The 23,194-nt window shown below is 35.9% G+C and overlaps 1 protein-coding gene across 2 annotated transcripts in view; it reads right to left on the bottom strand.

Annotated features, from left to right (window-relative positions):
- Positions 1 to 4,881: 4,881 nt before the first annotated feature.
- LOC144967995 (uncharacterized) overlaps positions 4,882 to 23,194 on the bottom strand; it is a 29,355-nt gene continuing 11,042 nt past the window's right edge. The window contains exons 5-18 of one of the 2 annotated variants that reach the window (XM_078905900.1): positions 22,840 to 23,018; positions 21,968 to 22,066; positions 18,267 to 18,382; positions 17,148 to 17,304; positions 14,489 to 16,601; positions 13,117 to 13,157; positions 11,560 to 11,810; positions 10,468 to 10,534; positions 9,646 to 10,220; positions 8,573 to 8,677; positions 7,826 to 8,011; positions 6,838 to 6,992; positions 6,134 to 6,273; positions 4,882 to 5,856 (exon numbers count right to left, since the gene is read on the bottom strand). In XM_078905900.1, the coding sequence (XP_078762026.1) occupies positions 5,679 to 5,856; positions 6,134 to 6,273; positions 6,838 to 6,992; positions 7,826 to 8,011; positions 8,573 to 8,677; positions 9,646 to 10,220; positions 10,468 to 10,534; positions 11,560 to 11,810; positions 13,117 to 13,157; positions 14,489 to 16,601; positions 17,148 to 17,304; positions 18,267 to 18,382; positions 21,968 to 22,066; positions 22,840 to 23,018 (4,362 nt within the window). In that variant the 3' untranslated portion in view covers positions 4,882 to 5,678. Of the gene's footprint in view, positions 5,857 to 6,133; positions 6,274 to 6,837; positions 6,993 to 7,825; positions 8,012 to 8,572; positions 8,681 to 9,645; positions 10,221 to 10,467; positions 10,535 to 11,559; positions 11,811 to 13,116; positions 13,158 to 14,488; positions 16,602 to 17,147; positions 17,305 to 18,266; positions 18,383 to 21,967; positions 22,067 to 22,839; positions 23,019 to 23,194 lie in introns of both variants that reach the window. The other variant, XM_078905899.1, reaches the window with a different exon arrangement.

Below are 23,194 nucleotides of genomic sequence, written 5' to 3' on the forward strand. Positions count from 1 at the left end.
CGGTGAAAGAATGAGAGTAAAGAGCCTTTTCCAAAGACTCAACTATGCGCTCAGCAAGGCTTGAACCCAGGACCTTCCGATCTGAAAGTGAGTGTCATACCACAAGACCACATAGCCACAGCAAAAGGTGACCCAAATTCTCACAGACAAGGTAACCTTGCAAAAAGAAAAGGAGATAATATACAGACAGGTCCCGCTACTAATATGCAGAAAACAAAAGCACTCACATCAGAATAGTTCCCTCATAGAGAGCAAGTCACAGAGAAAGGAAAAATAAATTAGGGAGTGGAGTGTGAGATGGCCATGAGTTTTGTTTGTTTTTGAGGGTTTTACCGGCGCTTGCAACACATTAAGGTCATATCAGCGCCAGTAAAAAGGAAGAAAATGGGATAGTAAAAAGTTTCAGAATTACAGTTAAAGCACCCAAGAAAAGGTAAGACAAAGGGGAATTGGTTCAAATAGGAAACATGTGTAGATTCCAAGAGCACACCATCAAAGTACTTAGTTTGAGATCACCTAAATGTCTCATCCAGACACAAGCACAGGTCCCCACTAAGAAGAATACACTCAAATGTTTACTTACTTATCCGAACCAGCGACCACCTGAGCTCTAGCCCTTCGGTCTTGTGCCATGACGTAGAAGTTAGACGTCTTTTGTAGTTGTTCCAGGTGACTATAAAGTGTGTTACTGATGCTTGGATTTGGTGGGAGGAATGTGCATCTCAGGTCTTCAAGAGGTTGACATTCAAGCAAGTGGTGTGTTACTGTTTCATTGGCATGTGTCTTTTGTAATTTTGCTTAAATGGTTGTTGAGTGGTACCGTGTTGTGTTCTTAGTTGAAAGATGATGCTTTGCTGGTGTCTTCTGAGCTTATTTAGGCAATCAGTCTTTACAAGAGTGGTCATACGGGAAAACATACATCTACCCGTGGTGCTCATTGCCCAACTGTTCATCCATTCTTCTCTCTTATTTGTTTTGATTATTTGTTTCGCTGTGTCTAAGGATACTGGAATTGATGGTTGTAAAAGTCTGGCCAGTCTGTCTGCATTGTCATTTCCTGGTATATTTGAATGTCCCCTCAAATGTTTACAAATCATACATAATACGTAAAAAAGCATTATACAGAGATGATTTACAAGGAAAAAAATATCATCTCCCAAAACTAACTATATATTTGACTGTTTCCCTCTCAGCCAGGACCAGGACAATACCAAGTAATCTCATTCCAAGACAAAGACAGAAACATGTTGGAAAACAGATATAAGACACAGTATGTACCCCCCTGCCCACTATGGGAGGTCAGGAACCCCACCCAGGATGGCCATGAGGATAAGGTTCGAGTCCTGGTATTGGGTGAGATGGCCATGTAGATAAGGTTTTGAGTCCCGGTATCAGGCTTCTCTTAGCAAGAAACTTAGTACCATTGGTCACTTTGCTGTGCGGCACTAAAGTCTTTTCTCAGTATTGATTTTCCCTGAGGATGATTAGGCGGTTTGTTTAAACTTTTGAACTCCACAAACTCTCACCGGCTGCCCATGAAGAAACAGAGTTGAATAGAAGGCCCTAAAATATCTCTCCCTCCTCCTCCCCCCTTCCGCCACACACACACAAACATCACCAAACTGTCTGGCTTTGGGGTTTTTTCAACAAGGTCTTTACCTGTCATCTGCATTTTTTGCCAAATTGGGACCTAAAATTTGCCAAAAGAAACCCCAAAATTTGCCAAAAGACAAATTTGCCAATGCGAGGAGAACTAAGCGTTTCAGTAAAAATTAACATGCGATACAGAAAAATATATATATAAAAGACAATTTATTACATTTAAGGAGGCTGCATTTATTAATTTAATGAAATGACTAAGAATAGCGTTGTTACAAAGATTTTAAAGGATCATTATCCATAGAGAGTAGCTTCCCTTGGTTTGGGCCCAGGCAAAGCTGCAACATTTCTCAAGTTTCGCACTTTCTTTTCGTAATTTTGTTTTCGTTTCTTTTTTTTTCCCAAAATTTGCCACGAGATTTGCCAATTTTCCCAAAATTTGCCACGATTTGCCAATTTTGGGAAATTTGCCAAAATTTGCGGATCGCCCTGATATTTGCGGCCGCAAAAAATGCAGATGACAGCTTTACTAAGAAGTTTTTCCAGTCTGATCAGAAAACTGATGGGGGTCCCTTAGATATCAAACATTATTGTACAAAACATAAAACCAATGTCTTGCACGAAGAGGGAAAAGGCTATGTGGAGATACAGAGGCAGCCTTAGGGTCTGTTAGTGTAGACATACACAAAATGTCAAATGACAATTTAAAATTAAAAAAAAATAATTTTGAATCAAGAGCATATACCGGAACTGGGTGATTTCATCAAACTTTATTAATTCAATTGCAGCATATTATTTTTATTATTATTATTATGCATCTCAAATTGGTTTTTAAAAAACGACATGATCCTATAAGCAAGTCTGATAACTGAATGCAATTAAGGGCTCGTTTTTAAATTGGAAGGGACAATATTTTGCCTTGGTTTGAGATTATTTCCATTACAAATGCCCATAAATTTGGGTTGTCAGACCTGCAAATATGTACACGTTGGTCAAGAATAATGAGAAGCAATAGTATATTTTTATGATTTCAGAATTCGCTTTTGTTTGAGGGGGTTTTATGATGCTTTCAATAATTTTAAAGAAATTTCTGCATCAGCAAAAATGAAGAATGATCGGAATTTTTTTATTTTTTTAAATTGCATATTAAAACAGACGACAAAGTTTGTTTATAGGAGTTGTACTTCCAACACTTTTGACTTCAGAGCATGAATTTATTTTTTAAACAGCATGGAATGATAGTCAAAAGAGTAGTGGTAAAAAAAAACAAACTTAGGCATCAATATATCGCAATATCCACTAAATGTGCTCAAAGCGTTTTCCAAGGGGTCCCTTGTAAATAGTAACAGACACTGAACATGTAGGACGACTGACAGACAACGCTGTTAACGACCAAGTACTCATTTTACACCCGAGTATGGTGAAAGAATATGACTAAATCGTCTTCCAAGGACTCAACTATGTGTTGCTCAGAGTAAATTTCGAACCCTGGAACATCTGGTCCAAAGGCTAGTGTCATACCACAAAACCACATAGCTGCATAGTATCAGAGTTAAGATTTGGTTAAAATCACTAATAAAACAAACTAAGACAAGGAAAAATGTTCAAACAAAGAGGGTAACATTCAGGAGCGATCTCTTCTAAGACCATTAAAAGTCAAATGAGACTTGAGCACAGGACCCACGCCAAAAGAGATACACTCAAGTGATTGCGAAATATATTTGTAATAAATACAATAATACATAAGAACATTCTATAAAGAGATAATTTAAAAGATTTTTTTAAAAATCCATCCATAACAAAATGACAAATTTATCTCAGTAAAAGATACCAGATGTGTCTTATTCTAAAGGAATAACACAAAAGCCACATGGAAAGTAAAGCATGAGAAGTGTATGAGACAGTAACCTTGAAGCCAATAAGACCATTCATATCCCCCCTCCTATACGAATTCAAAATCACACAATACAAATGTCAAATAAGAAGGAAGAAAAAAAAACAATTTAAAAAATTAAAATAAAAAGACTATTCAAGTAAAAAAAAAAAAAAAAAAAAAATCTCCATTTCGTTGTTAATTAAAAAGAACAAAATTATTAATTCATATAATGACAAGACATCAATTAATTAATTTTTTAATATCATGGAAAATGATCAAAATTTGATACAAACCTATTATCATTTCCTAATTTAAAATATGTATTGTTCTCTACTGCAACAATAAGTGGCGGATAAAAATTAAAACAAAAGTGTATGAGTTGAAAAGAAATGCAAAAGGAAATAGAGTATTGACCTTTCCATTACAGTTAAAAAGTTTTACAGTACTTGCAACACATTCAGATCATATCATCCTATTTTCTTGCAAAAACAAGTGTATGCATCCATGTTTACATTATGTGTATTATAAATCTATTAAAATAGTCTTTTTTTAATCAATGAAATTTGCTGACATGCATTATGTTCCTGAAGTTCTATATCTCCTTATCCAATGACATCTTTCATGACTACTTGATCATTCATTTGAAGTTGTAAAATAAGAAGTAAAGAAAGATAACAAAAAAACACAAAAAAACTAATGGCTACAATATTTAACTGTACATTCTGATTCTGATCCTCATTGGATGTTTGATGAAAATTTAGAATTTCCATTATTTCTTCTCTTTCCAGATCACATTGGGTGCCTGAACCTCTTGGCTCAGACACTCGATCTCATCTGACAACCCTGAGCAGGCGTAGTGATTGGGTACGCAGCAGCGTTGCCACTAAGACCATCACAGTTAGCTTAAGCAGGACTGACAGTACTCAGATACAAGGGGACCATAATTTTCAGTGGTCAGCTTCCTCGATAATAGATAACAGATCTGCAATAAGCATCTAAGATAGAAGAAGACCAAGGGATAGGAACTACTTTAAACAGGTCAAAGGTACTTGGAACAGGTGTTCTGAAACAGCTCCTTGCTCATAATCAGTCGAATGGTCTATTATAAAAGATTTTCAATCAGCTTATAAATCAAATCACTCGACTGAAACTGCTCTGTTAAGAGTGTTTAATGACATTGTTTCAAGCATTGATAATGGAAAAATTTGTATTTTGAACCTGTTAGATCTTAGTGCAGCCTTTGATATGATCGACCAAAGAAAAATTCCAAAACTTTTGGCTATCGCTCTTTCGAATTTTTTGGTCTGGAACGCTCTGCCCAGGCAGATCAGAGAAAAGCAAACAATGGAAATATTCAAATCACATCTTAAAACACTTTTATTCGAAAAATACTTTACTGATAGGTCTTATTTTATAATCATGTAATCTGTGTCATGCTAATTATGCTGTGTTTTATAATTTTATTATTATAAAGAGAGAGATATATAGCGAGAGAGAGAGAGAGAGAGAGAGAGAGAGAGAGAGAGAGAGAGAGAGAGAGAGAGAGAGAGAGAGGAGAGAGGGAGATGTGGGGTGGAGAGAGAGAGAGAGAGTTAGAGACCGAGAGAGACTGAGAGTGAGATAGATAGAGTTAGAGAGAGAGAGAGAGAGAGAGAGAGAGAGAGAGAGAGAGAGAGAGAGAGAGAGAGAGAGAGAGAGAGAGAGAGAGAGAGAGAGAGAGAAATGGATTGAAGCTATTGTTATGCGCCTGGAGCTTTATTGTATAGAGGATTGGGCGCAATATAAATAAATTTCATTATTATTATTATATTCAATGAATTGGATTTTTATTGTAGGGGGCTTTGAGATGCAATTGCATAGAAAGTGCTGTATTACATGTACATTATTATTAGTAGTATTATTATCGTGGGGCTAGCCATTTAACATTTTTTTAAATATGATAAAATCTTAATTACTGCTAAAAAATTTCTTTGTTCAAATCAAATAGCTTTAAAAAATAAATAGAGTAAAGCAAGAACACAAATCAAAACAAATGAATGGCTACAGTATTTAACTTTACATTCAGATTCTTATGTTACTAGCCAGAAATTCAAACAAAAAAAGATAACGTTTCTGACATTGGCATTATGATGCAGATAAAAATGTTACAATGATTATTGCGACTAGATAATTCATCTACATTCTCCAGTAGTCCAATTCGTCATTATCTTGAGGGTCCCGCTTCGTTCTCAACCCCTTGTGTCTGAGTACTGGCAGTCCTTCTTATGCTAACTGTGATGGTCTGAGTGGCAATGCTGCTGCGTACAGAACCACTACGCCTGCTCGAGGCTGTCGGATGAGATTTACTGTCTGAGTCAAGAATTTCAGGCACCCGACGTGATCTGGAAAGAGAAGAAATTATTAAAATTCTAAAGCTCCATCAAAAATGCTTTGCCCTATTACAATTTAAATAGCTGATTTCAGAAATAATTTTACACATGCTGAAATTTTTATTGGACAAAGACAGATATTTATGCATTAGAAGAAAAAAAAAAAGGAAGAAAAAAATGAATTCAGCTTGTGAGTAAGTAGTCTAAATTACTTCAATTATTTATAGATTTTTTCCTTTAACATTTATATATAAACTTTGTTCTGAGAACACATAAATCACCAACTTACCCAGGTCGACAAAAATGCAAATCTCCTCGATTGGTGCCATAAACAATCCCCTCGCCAATACCTGGTAACCAGCGACCAAAGTTGACACTGATATGGAGCTGAACACCTCTAGCTCTCGGATGGAATAAATCTGTGATGTGCTGTTAACAAGAACATTTTTAAAAAATTAATTTTACAATAATAAAAACACTTGTGAATTTCAAATAAATAAGGATCAAACAGGGAAAAGTAGTAGATTCAAAAAGCAATCAAGTTCAAACAGGGAACATAAGCTGATTCAAAGAAATCAAGTTCATACAGGAAACAGTAGTAGATTCAAAGAGCAATCAAGTTTAAACAATGAGCAGTAGTAGATTCAAAGAGCAATCAAGTTCAAACAGGGAACAGTAGATTCCAGGAGCAATTGTAATAATACAATACAGATACATGACCTCGCAAGAAAAAAAATCTCCATTAAAAGATCATGGACAAGACCGGGAAGAAGAAGAAGAAAAGGATAAACAGACACAAGAAAAGGGACCAATATAATTTCTCCAAGTCTAGGAGGTCAAAATTCTCCTGAGGGGGAATGTCATCAACTGCACAATATCTCTTTGACAATAAACGCAATGAAAAGTCCCCGCAAATAGAGTCACAAAATGAGAGATACAGCAATCAGAAAATCTTACTTTCAATGTCATATATCAAAGGTAGAGGTTTCTTACCTGCATGGACTTTTCCCCAGCTTTTTCCTTGACTAGTTTATAGACCTGACACACCATTTTATTGGACAAGGAGAAGAGGAAATAGCGACGGGCTGCAAGGCCCACCATCACATAATGGTTGGCAGGGGAGATACTCACTGATATGGCATTGGGACCTGGCAATAATGAACACAAAAATAATTTAAATGTGAAATGTAAATTTGTCACAGTAGAATTTTTTTTTACTTTTTAATTCACTGATTACCCTTATTGCTCATGAGAGAATTTTTCAATATTCAATCAACACCGAACTTGCAATTTAAAGATTGTTAGAGCTTTCTATAACTTCAACAAACAACACAGATTAGCGCAAGATGAACTAGTTCTCAGACTGGCTCTTGAGGAAGGTGTAAACGTTATTAAAAAATAAAAAAACTTCCTTGTCAAAAGAATTCCAGTTTGACAGACAAGGGAGAAGAATACCAACTAAAGCAGTAGCAAGCTTTTTTTTTATATTATGGCTTAGGGTGACAGGAAATAAATAGACGGTTATAATCTCAGAACGGTATATGAAGTATATGATTCTGTGGGGAAAATAGACATGAGGGCAATACATGGACAAAGATCATATCTAAAAGGTAAAAAAATCAAAATAAGTAAGTCGGCCAGTGATTATGAAAGAGGGGTTTAGAGAACAAGGAAAAGAAATTGATTTCAAAGGTTCTTGTTGATTGTAGCAATATCCATTGCGCCTAACAAAAACTAAAACAAGTGATGTGCTCAGAGAGAGAGAGTTAAAATAGATGCTAGTAGCAATGTACCCTTGTGTCTAATCTGAGACAAACAGAGATTAAAAATTAAAGTCAGGATAGAACAAAAACACTAAATAATAGGGAAAATCTTGAAGGACAAAAAAACAAGGAAAAACAAGAGTTGGCAGCTCTGAGCTAAAATACAAACTTGGGAGTGATTTAGTTATAGAATAATGCTTATTTAAATTATTACATACCAAAGCTTTTGGTGTAGAGGCATTGCCCAAAAGTTTCTTTACGCAAAGAGAAAACACCAAGAATGTTGTCATCAGGGAAACCTCTGTGACTTGGTACAAAGGTAGCCAAAGTGGTACCATCCTTTGATATATCACAACTGGCATCATTGTGGAGTTTGCACTGTTCTACGATTACATTGGCAGTCGCTGAAAAGGGAAATCAGGCAAATAAGGATAAAATGTAAAAATTGTGTTTTCATTCATTTCTATCCATATAACAACTTTCAATTGCACTTTTCAGTTTCAAAAGATCCATTATAAAATTTACAAAGGGTTTTCATCAATTTTATGTTCTGAAATCTCCATTTTTAAACATATTCTCTGACTATAATTCTAAATGGCATCTTTAGATTGGTAAACCTTTTCTTCGTCCTAATATATCTTTAATTTCACATTGAGATATACATTTCAAGCTGACATTCAGTGAAAAAAAAAAATCCTCATATGATCTAACTTCCTTTATCTAATTTAAGCTTTAACAATGGAGCTTGATTTTACTCTCACCGAATACATGTTAACATTTTCACAAAGAGAGCAGTTACAATATTGCTACTAGGGCTTCCATGCTGCTCTTTGCTACTCACCTTATAAAATGGTTAGATCTAGAGTCGAGATATGATGGGAGAAATTATGATTTGAAAGAAATTAAGTCTCCCAAGTAAAGTGTTTTCTGGCACCTGTAACTTGAGGAGGAAAATAAGTCTTTACCTTTAGCTATACATGGGACGATGACATCACTAATTTTCCATCGCTGAATGCGATGAGTCTGTGGTTTAATATTGTTGGCTACTGCTTGCTCATCCCTCTCCATGACTGCTGCATCAGAAATCGAGATAAATAGAAAAACCAGAATGAGACAATATGATATTTCTGGATCTCATTTGTACATATCTATTCTTAAAGAAAAAATAAATAGGGTTGGGGATCAACATTGTTCCGTTCAGCAAATGTTGAATTCTTATCATCGTGCACAGAATTACTGGCAAATCTAAAAATCATAAAATTATTTTTTTAACAAACTGATATACAAGAAACTTGCAAACCTTTTAAAATTCCAAGCTAATTCTATTGCCCGGCGATTTAAATGTTTTTTTAGAATATCAGCTAAAATGTAATCATCGCTATCTGACCGTCAACCTAGAAATATTGCCAAATTCATTTGCGCGTATTACACACTTTATGCCTAACCCATTTTAATCGTTAATGACTCAAATAATGTCTCCTATGCCTTATTTCCACAATATGGTAGTATAACAAGTAAAATAGATGACTGTCTTTATTGCCCTGCAAAGCAGATCGGATTCTCCACTAGTTCTTTGGAAAATTCAATGATCACAAGAACAATAGAAGAAAGAAGAAATATAGGAAGACAAGGAAGACTGAATGCCTGCCGGGCAGATGACAGATATGGAGTTTTGTAGGCTGCTGATGACATGATTGAGGAGGTCCATTATTATAGGCTGGCACTTGATTTATTATGAAGACTTCAAGAGAAAAAAAAAAATTGATACAAAAGACTTTTTCAGTAAATCAATTTAAAAGTAGATAGCGATGTGAGTCTATTGAAACCTAGTATAGATATAATATGCTAAAGGGGGGAAAGGGAAACGTCTTAAAATGACAACTGATTTAAGCAACATATATCACACGGTAAGAAGACAATGAAAGAAATTGATTCCAGTAGACAACTTTATAAATGATAAAGGCTTTAGTGAAATTATTAATGTTAGGAGGAGGAGGAGGAAAAGAAAGAAGACTGAAGAAATAAAAACCCATCTCACCAGCAATGGTTCTACTCATAATGTGTTGCACAGTTTCATTAGGTCGATTGACGGTATCATCTAAAATGGAACTGGAGTAGTCTGGATGAAGATTGATGTTTCGAAGATTAAGCCAACTACTGTCTCCTCCACCTCCTTCATTATCTTCACCAGCCCTTGCTCGTCTACGTCTTCCTCTTCTGTTACCCTGCTCTAGTCGATCCCGCATCATTCCTTCCTCCTCCTCATTGTCATCTTCTTCTTCTTCACTCTCTTCATCTCGACTTGGGTGGATGGTTACAGAGAGAGGCAAAGTTGAAGAAGATAGTGGAGACCTTAAAGCGGCTGTTAACGTCGATGACAGGATTGGTGCTTGTAAGGTTATTGGTACAGTTGATGATGCAGATGATGTTGAAGATACAGATGATGTTGTTGATGGTGCAGATGATGTTGTTGATGGTGCAGATGATGTTGTTGATGGTGCAGATGATGATGTTGATGGTGCAGATGATGTTGTTGATGGTGCAGATGATGACGACGATGATGCTGAAGATTGTGCGTTTGGCACTGACTGTCCAAATGACAAAGACCTTTGGCTGCAAAGAAGAAAAAGTCGAGGAGAGAAGGGGAAAATTATTACTGATTAAAAATCACAAAACATGCATTTGGATCCAATCCAATTTAAAAAATTCAACCTAGCAGTTTGAATAGTGATGCAGATTTTGTCTAGACTAGAGTGAATTGTTCACATAAGATAACAATCTGAACTCACAATGATTGCTCCAAGTATTGTATGTGATGGTGGACTTTATCAATTCTTTAGAGGTTATTTGTAGTCATTACCTTTGTAAATCCCTCGAGTCTCTCCATACCAAAAAGTCTAAGAGTAGCTGATTTCTTTGGATCTGGCCTGAAAGTGTTAAAAAAAAATTTTTTTAAAGATAAAAAAATATTTTTTTAAAATAACAATTTATACTCTAAAATCTGACCTTCAAAAATAAAAAATATTAAAACAGTATCAAATATTGAGAATTGAAAGTCGTTATGCTATCCGTTAGATATAAGCAATAAACAAACCAGATTAGCCATGACACCAGTAATCAACACTAGATTATTAAGTAATGACAGATCATACCAAAAAAAATATTGTTAGGAATTTTAAACGCGGGGGTGGGGGTCGTCTTTGTGGAGGAGTCTACTAGATACTAATTCTGATTTAACTTATCGGTGTACGATATTTCTAGATCTAGTGTTGACTGTGTCTACTAGCACTTGAGAAAAGGTATGACTACTAACACAAAGAGACTAGTTCAAATAAGGACCAGAGAGGATCCTCACCAAGAGGAACACATCTAAGACAATACATTTTATCGATAAATAAAAATTTATACAACTAACAATGCAGAAAAAGAAAAATATAAAACATCATCACATATAAAAAGAAAAAAAAGAAGAAAAAGAAAAAATAGAGACAATCTAATATTACTGTTTTCCTGATTCTTGCCAGACTAAAGCAAAACCAAGTATAACTTTCTTAATTAATGTTGAAGGTGGGAGAAAAGGATATAAGGGATTAGAAGATGGGGCAAGTGAAATTTGTATTAAAGATAAGGAGAATAAAATGAGACTCATTTTTAAAAATATAATAATAATAATAAAAAATTTTAGTAAACATTTTTTAAAAAACCCAGATGTTTCGACCTTTGTCATTAAACAGAAATAAATACAAAAGTAATGAGTGAAAGGCAACTTGAGTAATGTAAACAGAATATAAAAATATTAAAGAGCAAAAAATGATCAACTGAATAAAATGAGTAAAAAGATTCATGAAAATTAAAAGAAACAAAAAGATGGGAGTGATCCAACATGCCTACAAATGGCGGACAACCTGTGACCCCTCCCCCCTAAGACACAGAATCTTAAAATCATTATCACCTCGAGCAGCCTGCCTGATATTAGCGGCATTAATCCTTGCCGAACTCCCAGTGGTAGATGGTGCTGTTGGTGGAGGATCATTCCCTCTTGAAGTAGAACTCCTAGGCTCAGCAGCTTCAGAAGACTGACTTGCATTGTTGCCAGGGCCTGTCCTATTCCTGAAAAGACTAGACATCAAAGCATCTTGAGGTCTTCCAGGACGGTGAATACTAAAGGGGTTCGATGACAATAGGTATTGATTTGCCTCAAGTCTGGTGAGGATAAATGTCAGAAAAACCTTTTGAAGCATAGTTAAAAGTAATAAGTAAAAAAAAAAAAAATGAACAAAAAAAATTTAAGAGGAGAATGCTTTAATTCAGTGTTTGGCAAGATAAATCTTTCCATTCAACAGTGCTAAAATTCACTGAAGGAATTGAGTGAGAGAGAGAGAGAGAGAGAGTGAGAGAGAGAGAGAGAGAGAGAGAGAGAGAGAGAGAGAGAGAGAGAGAGAGAGAAAGAGAGAGAGAGAGACAAAAATAGCTATTCTGTGGAACTGATAAATATCATCACTATCACTCATTATTTTCTTGGCCAAAAAAGCACTTGCATCACGAAGGTATTGGTATCCATCCCATGTACAGACAATAATGTTACTAACTCCACTGTCCATCCAACAAAGATTGGATAGCCGGGTCTGTTAGATCTAGTGGATAATAGACTAACATACCATCCAAAAGGTAACAAGCAATTGCTATTAATTTTCTTATATCATTAACACAAATTTCAAACTTGCTGTGTTCTCTATGATCTCATATTATCCCCACTCCCGTGTTATTTTATTTTCTTGTATAAATGCAACAACCCATTATAAAGAAGGATTGACTTATGGATCTTAAGTCTTTGAAGGACTACTTTTCACACAACATTTGAGACTGGAACACTCTGTCAAGTAACACTCTTACCTGTGGACCTGTGCCTTACCGCTATGCCATGTACTTATCCAAGTTTATTTCTTCACATTGCTACCGGTGTAACAAGTTAATTGAGATACTCGAATTATGCTTTTTTAAAGATGAAATCCCATCCTTAAAACTGAAACCATTCCATACTTCACCAATTTTTTCCCCATCTCAATAAAGAACACTGAATTTGTATCAACAAACAAAAAAATCAACGAAAACTGGAACACGATAAATTCGGTCCTAATTGTGAAAATAACTACATAATTTTAAGGTTAAAATATTCCAGGCAGTTATAGGGTAGATAACTTGATTCATTGATCTGGGGATATGGTTTTCAAAAGATTAAGGAACCGATCTAAAACTTACAAAAAAGTAGTGAATGAACAAAACTGCAGTATTCAAATCTGACCCCCCCCCCCCCCCCCCCCCCTTATGAAAAAAAGACATAGCTCTGCTCAGCATTGCATGCTCATAATGGGATATTAAGCCACAATGCATATTTCTTACCATGACAAATATTGTAATGTGTAATTCTATAAGTTAAAAAGAACAAAATATTGTGCGAATAATTTTTATTTTACATATTAACAGGAAATAAGACATATTTTAAAATTACCTTCTCTCCAGATCTAATATCCTTTGTTCAAGTTCCATAACCTGAAAAGTACAGAGATGTTTAAATGTGATCATGATAATATCAATGCTGCATCTCACCTATGTTTTGTTTTCTTTTTAAGGGTTTTACGGCGCTTGCAACACATTAAGGTCATATCAGCGCCAGTAAAAAGGAAGAAAATGGGAAACTAAAAAGTTCTAGAATTACAATTAAAGCACCCAAGAAAAGGTAAGACAAAGGGGAATTGGTTCAAATAGGAAACAGATGTAGATTCCAAGAGCACACTATCAAAGCACTTAGTTTGAGATCACCTAAAAGTCTCATCCAGACACAAGCACAGATCCCAAGTAAGAGGGTTACACTCAACTGTTTACAAATCATATATAATATGTAAACAAAAAATAATACAGTGCATAACAGAGAGATGATTTACAAGACAAAAAATGATCATCTCCCAAAACTCTAACTATACCTTTGACTGTTTCCCTCCCAGCGAGGGTATCCGGGACAAAACCAAGTAATCTCATTCCAAGACAAAGACAGAAAGCAATTGGAAAACAGATAGGGGGAGATAGAAGACACAGCAAGTACCTCCCTGCCCACTATGGGAGGTCGGGAACCTCACCCAGCCTTTGTTGCATCAATTCCAATATTATTATTTCTGTTTTGAGAAGAAGAACCGTCAGTGGCCTTCTTCTTGGAGACAGGAAGAACTATTGAAGATTTTTTTAAAAACTGGAAAAAGCAGAGAAAAAAAAAATCCCAAGCATTTGGCATCCCTGATCAATTTCATTGTTCACATTGTCCACACATTTGATGACTTATCATTGAATATCAACTGGCAAAATATATTAAGATCTTAACAAGTGTGTAAGAAACGGTGCAGGACAAAGCAAGAAAGAAAATATGAGTACACTTCTGAAGAATGTAGGAATTTAAAATGATCCCAATATTGGGAAACTCTATAGTGTAGCACATCTGACCGGTAATCAGGAGGTCTGAGCTTTGATCCCCTGCCGAGGAAGACTGATATTTTGGGATAGTTAGTTTTCTTGAATTTTTCTTTCTTGCTTTGTCTGGCACTGTTTCATACAAACTTGTTCAAATCATTGTCTTGCACCGGTGCCTGCTCCCTAATATCTCAATTTGATATGACCAAATATATTTCTATCTTTCCCAGTCAATTTTTATATGAGTCAAGTACTCCTTCAAAATTGGATTTTCTACATGTAAATATTAGGAACAACATCTAAAGAGAAATTTTGCTCAGTTGTGAGAAATAAAAAAAAATGCAAAACAAAACAAACATAAAAAGCCCAAATGAATTAAAAAGCAAATAAATAAATTAAAACAGATATTTACTATGACTCACATGTCTTCCTAAAACATCAGTCCAGTAAGTAGTTGTGTGGGAGAGAACACTTGATGTCTCTGAAATGTCGTGTTCCACATCCCTCAAATGCTCAGCTTCTTCATTCAAATCTCCATTTTGTTCTTGGTTAGACCTCATGTTGTGCAATACTTCAGATAATCTCCTTTGAATACTTGCAACCGATGCCCTTAAAGTATTAATGAGTTGGCACCTTTCAGCAAATGTAAGAGTTTCTGAAGAATCAATTTCACTACTAGTTGAAGCAGAGTTAACTGATGGAACTTCTGAGCTTAGAATTTCCCATCTTCTTTCACTGGATGAATCATCAGACTGATGAACAACTGAGTTTAAAGGTATACGTTCTCCATTGTAAATAACTACTTGAGACCTCAACCTCTCTTCACTCATCACATTCGATAAGCTCTCTCTTAAATTCGAGAGGGATCTAAAGACACGTCTATCATTTAAAGCAGACGGACGGGATGAAAGACTAGTACTTGAAGTCAAACCTGAACTTCCTCCTATTGTTGATTCATTGGTTGTATTATTACTTGAAGTATTTAAGGCACGATTTGTAGCATGTACAGAGGCAGATGATAATGATGATGATGATGATGATGATGGGGTAAAAAGTAGCGATGAAGATGAAGCAGTGAGGGTATTCCTGCCCAAAGATGGAACTGAACAAAGCGTGCTTGTAGCACACAAACTTGGGATTGTTGTAAGTTGTGTTTGAGCAGTAGTAGCAGCTGCTGAAGTAGAAATCAGGCCACATGAGGGCTGTTGTGTCAATGATGAGGTACTTCCACATCCAATATTGCTCAGTCCTGACTCAAGACCTAAATTTGATGTTAAATCTACATTGGAACTGATATCATCATTCAGCGAGTTACATGTGTCACAAGCGTGACGGCTAGCTTTAGGATAAGTTACAATACACTCTCTCTCATTGCCCTCTGGTCCAGAAACATCTCCTGACCATTGTCCACTCTCCAGTCCAGCTATATCTGTACTTCGATCTAATTGCTCTGGTAAATTCATGGCACCGAAAGTCTGACTTGTGTTGTCTATCACAGTTGTGGGAATGCTCTCACCTACACTACTGGTCAGAGTTGCAAGATTTGTGGATAATGATGAGCTTATACTTGAACTTGAAATTCTTGTAACTCCAGAACTTGATACAAAAGAGATGTACGGAACATTTGATGTTGATGGAGTGGATCTTGAAATTGCAATTGAGTTAGAGGATACACTTGTAGGCCTGCTGACTGCTGAGATTGAAGATGAAGACATTCCACTTAAAGCTGATGACAAAATTGAAGAAGATGAAGATGAAGACGATGCTGAGAATGCTGTTGAAGCACTGTTGCTTCCCGATCTGGAGAATATGCTACGACTGAGTGCACTGCCAGCAGAGCGGAATGATGATCTAGGCAAACTTGAACTCTCAGAACTTTCTGCATCTGTCCTTAAAAATGATTGGCTTAATCCTTGGCTAGGTAATGTCGTGCTTGCACTATTGGTGTCCACATTGCGCTGTGTCAGGCGAAAGAGTTCACGGCGGAGCTGCCGTAGTTGTTGTTCCAGCCGCTGAGCCATATCACTTGCAGACATTCCATCTAACTCGCTTCCTTCTTCACTTCCTGAAACGTGCTCTGTCCTTGATTGATTCTGATCCACAGGCAGAATTTCAAATTCATCAGGTTCTAGTTCTTCAGGGTGATGGCCAGCTGCAATATCATCTGTGGATGAAGGCGTTTGTGATGATGAAGCATCAAAAGCATATCTCATGCGACTAAGTCTGCTGAGCCGAGAAGGCTCTCTGACAGAGTAAGGGGCCATCCTTGAAGCAGAATATCTGTTTTCACCTTGAGCCCTGGCTGGTCGAACATAGTGTGGTCTGGAGTTGTCATGAAAATCAGCGGCACTGGCATTGGTGTTGTTACTTTCATTGGTACCTGCTGTAGAAGGAGTAAAAAATAATGGTTGGTATCTTCCCCATCCTCTGCTATTTATGAATCTTTCTCCTTCTGCATCGACAGCTGACTGGCTTGATCTATTTCCATGATTGGTTTGTCCTCGAGCCAAAGAACTGTCCCTTACAATACCAGTTCTGAAGAGAAAGAACCAAATTGCACACAATAGAATTAAGATAATAATAATAATAGTCATAATTTTGTAATGTGGACAAGGTTGTAAACTTTTTTTTTAATCAATGGAATGAACCAGTGATAAACTTCTTTACAAGTGGATATCACTCTTTTACAAGTGGTTGTTAAGTGTTTTTAATGAAAGGTGAAGCTATAAGGTTGCTCAGTGTTGAAATTAACTGAAAAAAAATCCAATCAAAATCATGTTACACATGATTTATCAATAAAGAACAAAGGAACATCAGTTTTGACAAAAAGTACATATCTACTCCAGCAAAACAAAAAACGAGTAAGGATAATAATTTCAACTAGATGAGAAATACACAGAGAAGCTAAATAGTCCTGCAATATAACTGGACAACCAATGCTAAAATTTAAACATCTGAAGATTAGTTTCTACTGCAACGTGTATCTTTATGTATCGATTGAATGGATAAATGATAGAACATTGTGGATAAAAAGACAATGAGTTACACATTTAATTAAGAATGACAATTTTAATATTCTACCTCAAGTTGCTTTCAGGAATCCTTTGACTTGGATTATATCGAGTATTGAGCCCTAAGGCACCGGCTCTCTCCGTGACATGACTAGCATAATGACGAGCCAAACTAAGATTCTCTTCATGCACTGGTGATCGAGGCCTTACACTCTCTGGATACTGATCTGAGGTGGTGAGAATCGTAATTCTTCAAATAGATGAATGTGATAGTGACAATGATCATGATAAAATTATAACTATCCCTGCCTCAGAAAGTTTCATTCAATAACAACAATTCCATCAATAATTCCAAGAAGAAGAAGAAGAAGAAGAAGAAGAAGAAAAAGAAGAAGAAGAAGAAGAAGAAGAAGAAGAAGAAGAAGAAGAAGAAGAAGAAGAAGAAGAAGAAGAAGAAGAAGAAGAAGAAGAAGAAGAAGAAGAAGAAAGGGAAAAGGAAGAAGAAGAAGAAAGGGAAAAGGAAGAAGACGAAGAAGAGGAGGAAGACGAGGAAGAGGAGTGACAATAACAAACAATAACCTAATTAAAAGTATGATTTCACAGTTTAAAAAAACAAACAATTCTACTTGGTAGCCAGTTGACATAACTATAAATAGCCTTCATTAAGATTGTGAATTTCATAGAATAAAAGCTGTACCAACAGGAGGTGTAAGGTTATCACTAAAATAGATTAAATTAGTTCCAATTCAGAAAGATCTGCTGATAGAAAATACAAGACTTTTCAAAACAAATTTTCTTCTCCATAAACACTTTAACCCCCCCCCCCCCCCCCCCCCCCCCCCCCCAAAAAAAAAGGGCCAGAACAAAACCAACCAACTAATCTGAAAAGGAAAAAATGTCAAAGAGGGATAGAAGACACAGTGACCTCTCTGCTCATCATGGAAGTCAAAAGACACCACCCCAAGACTTTTTGAGACACTCGAGTCCCTAACCATGAGAATGCTCTAAGTCAACAGATAAGATTTATCTAATCAATTCAACTCCTCGAGGTAATCAAAGAATTATAGAGAATATTGGTTATAAAAGAGAGGCTTGAGATAAATCAAACTGCTCCTAAATAAAGGACAATGAATGTGTATTCATAAGGAAGACAGCTTAACAAAGGAGCAAGAGTTCTGTAAAAACTTACATCTTTGACTTTCCTGGAAAGATCGGAACCTCTGCATTAACTTGTTGTAGCGATATCGGTTTCTTAAGAGAAGACTTCTAGAGTGAAGGTCTTCACGAGACTCTGAGCCTGTTTGTCTAAAAATAAAAAAAAAAAATAAAAGAAATGATTGCTCATTATTCACTAGACTTTTCTGCAAACCAAAGCATGATATAATACAAAAATAAACCCATGTGTTTGTTGTAAACAAGATAAAGAACTGAACACGTGTGTATGAAAGGTGCCAGACAAAGCAAGAAAGAAAAATACAAGAAAAAAACCATCCCAAAAAATCAGTTGACCTCGAATGGGGACAGGTTTTCTTTCTTGCTTGCTTTGTCTGGCACCTTTCATATACACTTGTTCAGTTCTTTATCTTATACGGATGCCTGCTCCTTAATTTCTTAATTTGATATTTAATCAAGAGCACATTTATCACCAATTTATTGGCAACTGATTAACTGCCAATTCCGAGTAATATTAAATGTAATGCTGACTAGAGACAAATTTTATTAGGACTATTGCAAAATTAGGCACAGTTAAGTGATGTGCAATTTTCTTATGAGTGAGAAAAATTAAAATAACATTTGTTAGACAAGAAATAAACAAACTTGCACAAGGCACACACACACACACACACACAAATATATATATATACAGGAGAAAATAAATGAAAAGTACAAGGTGGAAAACCACAGATGTCCACTTTTTGGAAATTTTGTGATTGCCATCCTTGATGATGTCAGAGGTCTGAGCTTTGTTTGTTTTTAAGGGTTTTACGGCACTTGCAACACATTAAGATCAAATCAGCGCAAGTAAAAAGGAAGAAAATGGGATAGTAAAAAGTTACAGAATTACAATTAAAGCACCCAAGAAAAGGTACTACAAAGGAGAATGATTCAAATAGGAAACAGATGTAGATTCCAAGAGCACAAATCAAAGTACTTAGTGTGATATCACCCAAAGTCTCATCCAGACACAGGCCCCAATTAAGAAGGATACACTCAAATGTTTACAAATCATATATAATATGTAAATCAGGGATGCCACCAGGCAAATTAAAAAAAGCCTGAAAACTTGCGCGGACGAGATACAAATCAACGTCAAGGGCTTTGTAGGGATTTGAAAAATATCAAATTTGGAATATTGTTTCAGTACTTATCATTGCAATTGAGAGCAAATAACACACAAAAGAAAGGAGAGTTAACAGTTTTCAAATTGATAAAATAAGGTGCTGAAAACAAAATACAGACAAATTATATAGCTATCAGGGGTGAGAATGACTGGTCACATAAAAGGAGAAACTTTTTCATTGTGAAGATCATGCCCCACCCATGCAACCATAACCTTTAAATTTGAACTTCACTCAAATTCACTGAGATGCGATCCAAAATTTGGCTCGCAGCAATTCCTGACACGACTCGGAGAATTCAAAAGTTGAAAGTGTAATTACATTTGGTGGTTGTAGTAGGGATGATGATGTGGTGGTGGTTGTAGTAGTACTGGTCGTATGGATGATTGTGTGGTGGTGGTTGTAGTAGCTGTGGTAGGAATGCTGATGTAGTGGTAGTTGTAGTAGTAGTAGTGGTGGTAGGGATGATGATGTGGTGGTGATTAGTATAGTAGTAGTAGTAGTAGTAGTAGTAGTAGTAGTAGTAGTATAGTAGTAGTGTAGTAGTAGTAGTAGTATGTAGTAGTAGTGGTCTTAGAGATGATGATGTGATGGTGGTTGTAGTAGTAGTGGTGGTAGGGATGATAATCTGGTGGTGGTTGTAGTAGTGGTGGTCTTTTAGAGATAATTGGTGGTGTGGTTGTAATAGTTGTGGTAGGAATGATGATGTGGTGGTAGTTGTAGTAGTACTGGTGGTAGGGATGATGTGGTGTTATTTGCAGTAGTAGTGTTGGTAGGGATGATGATGTGGTGGTGGTTGTAATAGTAGTGGTGCTAGAGATGATGTAGTGGTTTTGGTGAGTGTTTTTCATTCAGTGATAATAATAGCAATTTGTCAAAAAGGAGGAAATGTCTCCGTCTATCAGTCAAACGCAAGCCAAGTGTAAAAAAAAAACAGGAACATAGTTTTGTATTGGTATTATGTAATATATTACTATTACTAGTATAAATCCATTCTTATCATTAAACATAAATTTACTTTTGTAAACATTTAATGAATTGTCCTTTCCACATGTTAAAGGCCTACAATGTTATTCAAATAAAAGGCCAGAAAGTGTAGTTTTGTTTTGATTTTTACTTCATAAAGCAGGCTACAATATCTTTTATTTTTTACCGAAACCTAGTGGTTATTCAGCTTATAAATACAACCCAGGAATCTCACAAAAGCCATAGTCAAAATGTAAAAAGACAGAAGAATAAACTAAGCCAACCACCATTGCTTTATTCTAGGCTAATGTATTATCTCTGTATAACCAGATGATTTAATGGATGGTTGCGAAAGAGAGATAATTTATGAATTGATCTTAGGAATTCTATATCAAAAAAAAAAAAAGAAGAAAAGAGAAATGGGAAAGAAAGGAAAGGAAAGAGAGAGAGAGAGAGAGAGAGAGAGAGAGAGAGAGAGAGAGAGAGAGAGAGAGAGAGAGAGAGAGAGAGAAGAAGAGAGAAGAGAGAGAGAGAGAGAGAGAGAGAGAGAGAGAAGAGAGAGAGAGAGAGAGAGAGAGAGAGAGATATTTGTCGCTCCCCTTCCCCTTCAACCAAACCATCAACTACTAGCTAATCAAAGAACACCACTGGTCGTCTGTGTCAATTGTGACATCTGGTGCCATTCAGTCTGGCCCGACGTCATAAAAACGCGACAGTCACTAAATTTCACGAGACTATTGCACAGGTGTCAAAATATGACATAAGACATAATGGTGATTTTGTGGTTTTGAGGGAAATGTTTGACACGGCAAATTCAGTGATGGGGATGGGCGGAGATAAACTACCGCGATTTTTTTCTTCTTCTTTAAAAAAAAATTATTCTTTTTTTGAATAGTGACGACGGACAAAAACTGGAGGTTCTGGATTAAAACCGGCTGGTGGTAAAAAAACCGGATTTCCGGCTAAAACCGGAAAAGTGGCATCCCTGGTAAATAAAACATAACACAGTGCACAACAGAGAGATGATTTACAAGACTAAAAATATCGTCTCCCAAAACCATTCGACTGTTTCCCTCACAGCTAGCGTATCCAAACAGGGCCTGGACAAAAACCAAGTGATCTCATTCCAAGATAAAGACAGAAAGCAAGTTGGAAAACAGATATAAGGGAATAGAAGACACAGTAAATACCTCCCTGCCCACTATGGGAGGCAGGAACCCCACCCAGTGGTCTAAGCTTTCCCTCTATAAATAGAACATAATTCTTTAATGGTTATAGTTTTTCCAGTTCTAGTTATGGAAGGAAGGTTTGGACCATTGAGACCACTCAAAGAGGGCAGTCATTGCGGTGTCAAAAAGTGGACCTGTGGTTTTTTTTTCCCCTGTAGTCTTCAAATATATAAATTGAGAACAAGTGGATTCAAAACAGAAAGACCCATTATGCTTAAATGATAAGTATATATACAGAGAAAAAAAAACCAAACACCTCAGTTTTGGAAAATGCTCTCTTAAATGGGAAAACCAATGTGTATAAAAATATGTTTATAAATGGAGAAGATTTCAGGGGTGAAGGGATGGTAACATACCCGATACCAATTACATGTCTAGCACGATCCTGATACAGTGTTGTATTGTTAGCAATTCCAGTGTACAAGTACTTGCCAAATGGATCAAATCTCAACCACCTGGATTAGGAAAAAATTAACAAATTAAGCACAATTTAAGATACAAATCTTTAAAAAAAAGAACTTAAAAATTCTGCCATAGTCAAACAACATCATGAAACAAGACAGTATGTTTATGACTTTGAAGGCCATGTCAACTTTCATGTCATGATGGACAAATTATTAAATTCTAAACACTACACTTGGCTGATTAAAAAAAAAAAAAAAAGTTCAATAAAATTATCATTATTTTTGACCATCGATCATCCACATATCAGACCTGCTGACTTGAAAATTTAAAACTTCGTAATTTTTAAGAAATAAAAATAGCAGTCGCTTTAGTTAACTCTTTCCGCACTGAGGCTATATTCGCATTTCCGATCCGAAAGCGAGTGCCATACCACCAGACCACATAGCCGCACTAATTAAATTACTCAGAACAGAGGGTTTAGGAAAACAAAGACAGGACTGTTGTACTTTTTGTTGTTTCTGTTAAAATTTGATGGAACATGATTGACATTAATCAAAATAATCTTCAGATTTCTTGGCCACATCATGTTTTGTTCATTCTTCTTTGGTTCCATTTACCATTTTTTTTTTCACTTTCATGTATGTTGTCATCAAATTGTATGAATTATTGGCGAAAGCCTAAGATTAAATAAACTGTGAAACTTCTTTTTCTGCTCCTAAAATTACATGCATTTTATTTAAACCCCAAATTTGGAATATTCCTGTCTAAATTTCTAATTACATAATGTTTATACCAAGACAAAGCAATGGTAAAGTTTAATTACCTTATTCTTTCATATTCGTGGGTTGTCTTTGTGACAGCGAATGGACATGGCTTGCTCCAATCCCAAAAGTATATACAATTCATGGTGGCAAAGACTAAGACTTGGCCAGATGGATGAAAGGCTAAAGATGTGATGACTGCACCGAGACTTGGGTTGTGAAGTACCTCGCTGCCACCACCCTGAAATTTGATAAAAACTGAAATATTTATCTAATAACAAAATATATGAATACTGTCTCTCATGCATAAGAAAAGATGTATTGCATTCTATCTTTTTTTAAATAGGTAAATTTTAAAAATATAAAAAACAACAAATAAACTAAGTTTCAAACATCTACAAAATGTTATATTGATTG

Source organism: Berghia stephanieae, chromosome 3 (assembly GCF_034508935.2).
Source record: "Berghia stephanieae isolate SIO BIC M18660-M18661 chromosome 3, UCSD_Bste_1.3, whole genome shotgun sequence".
Lineage (NCBI taxonomy): Eukaryota > Metazoa > Mollusca > Gastropoda > Nudibranchia > Aeolidiidae > Berghia > Berghia stephanieae.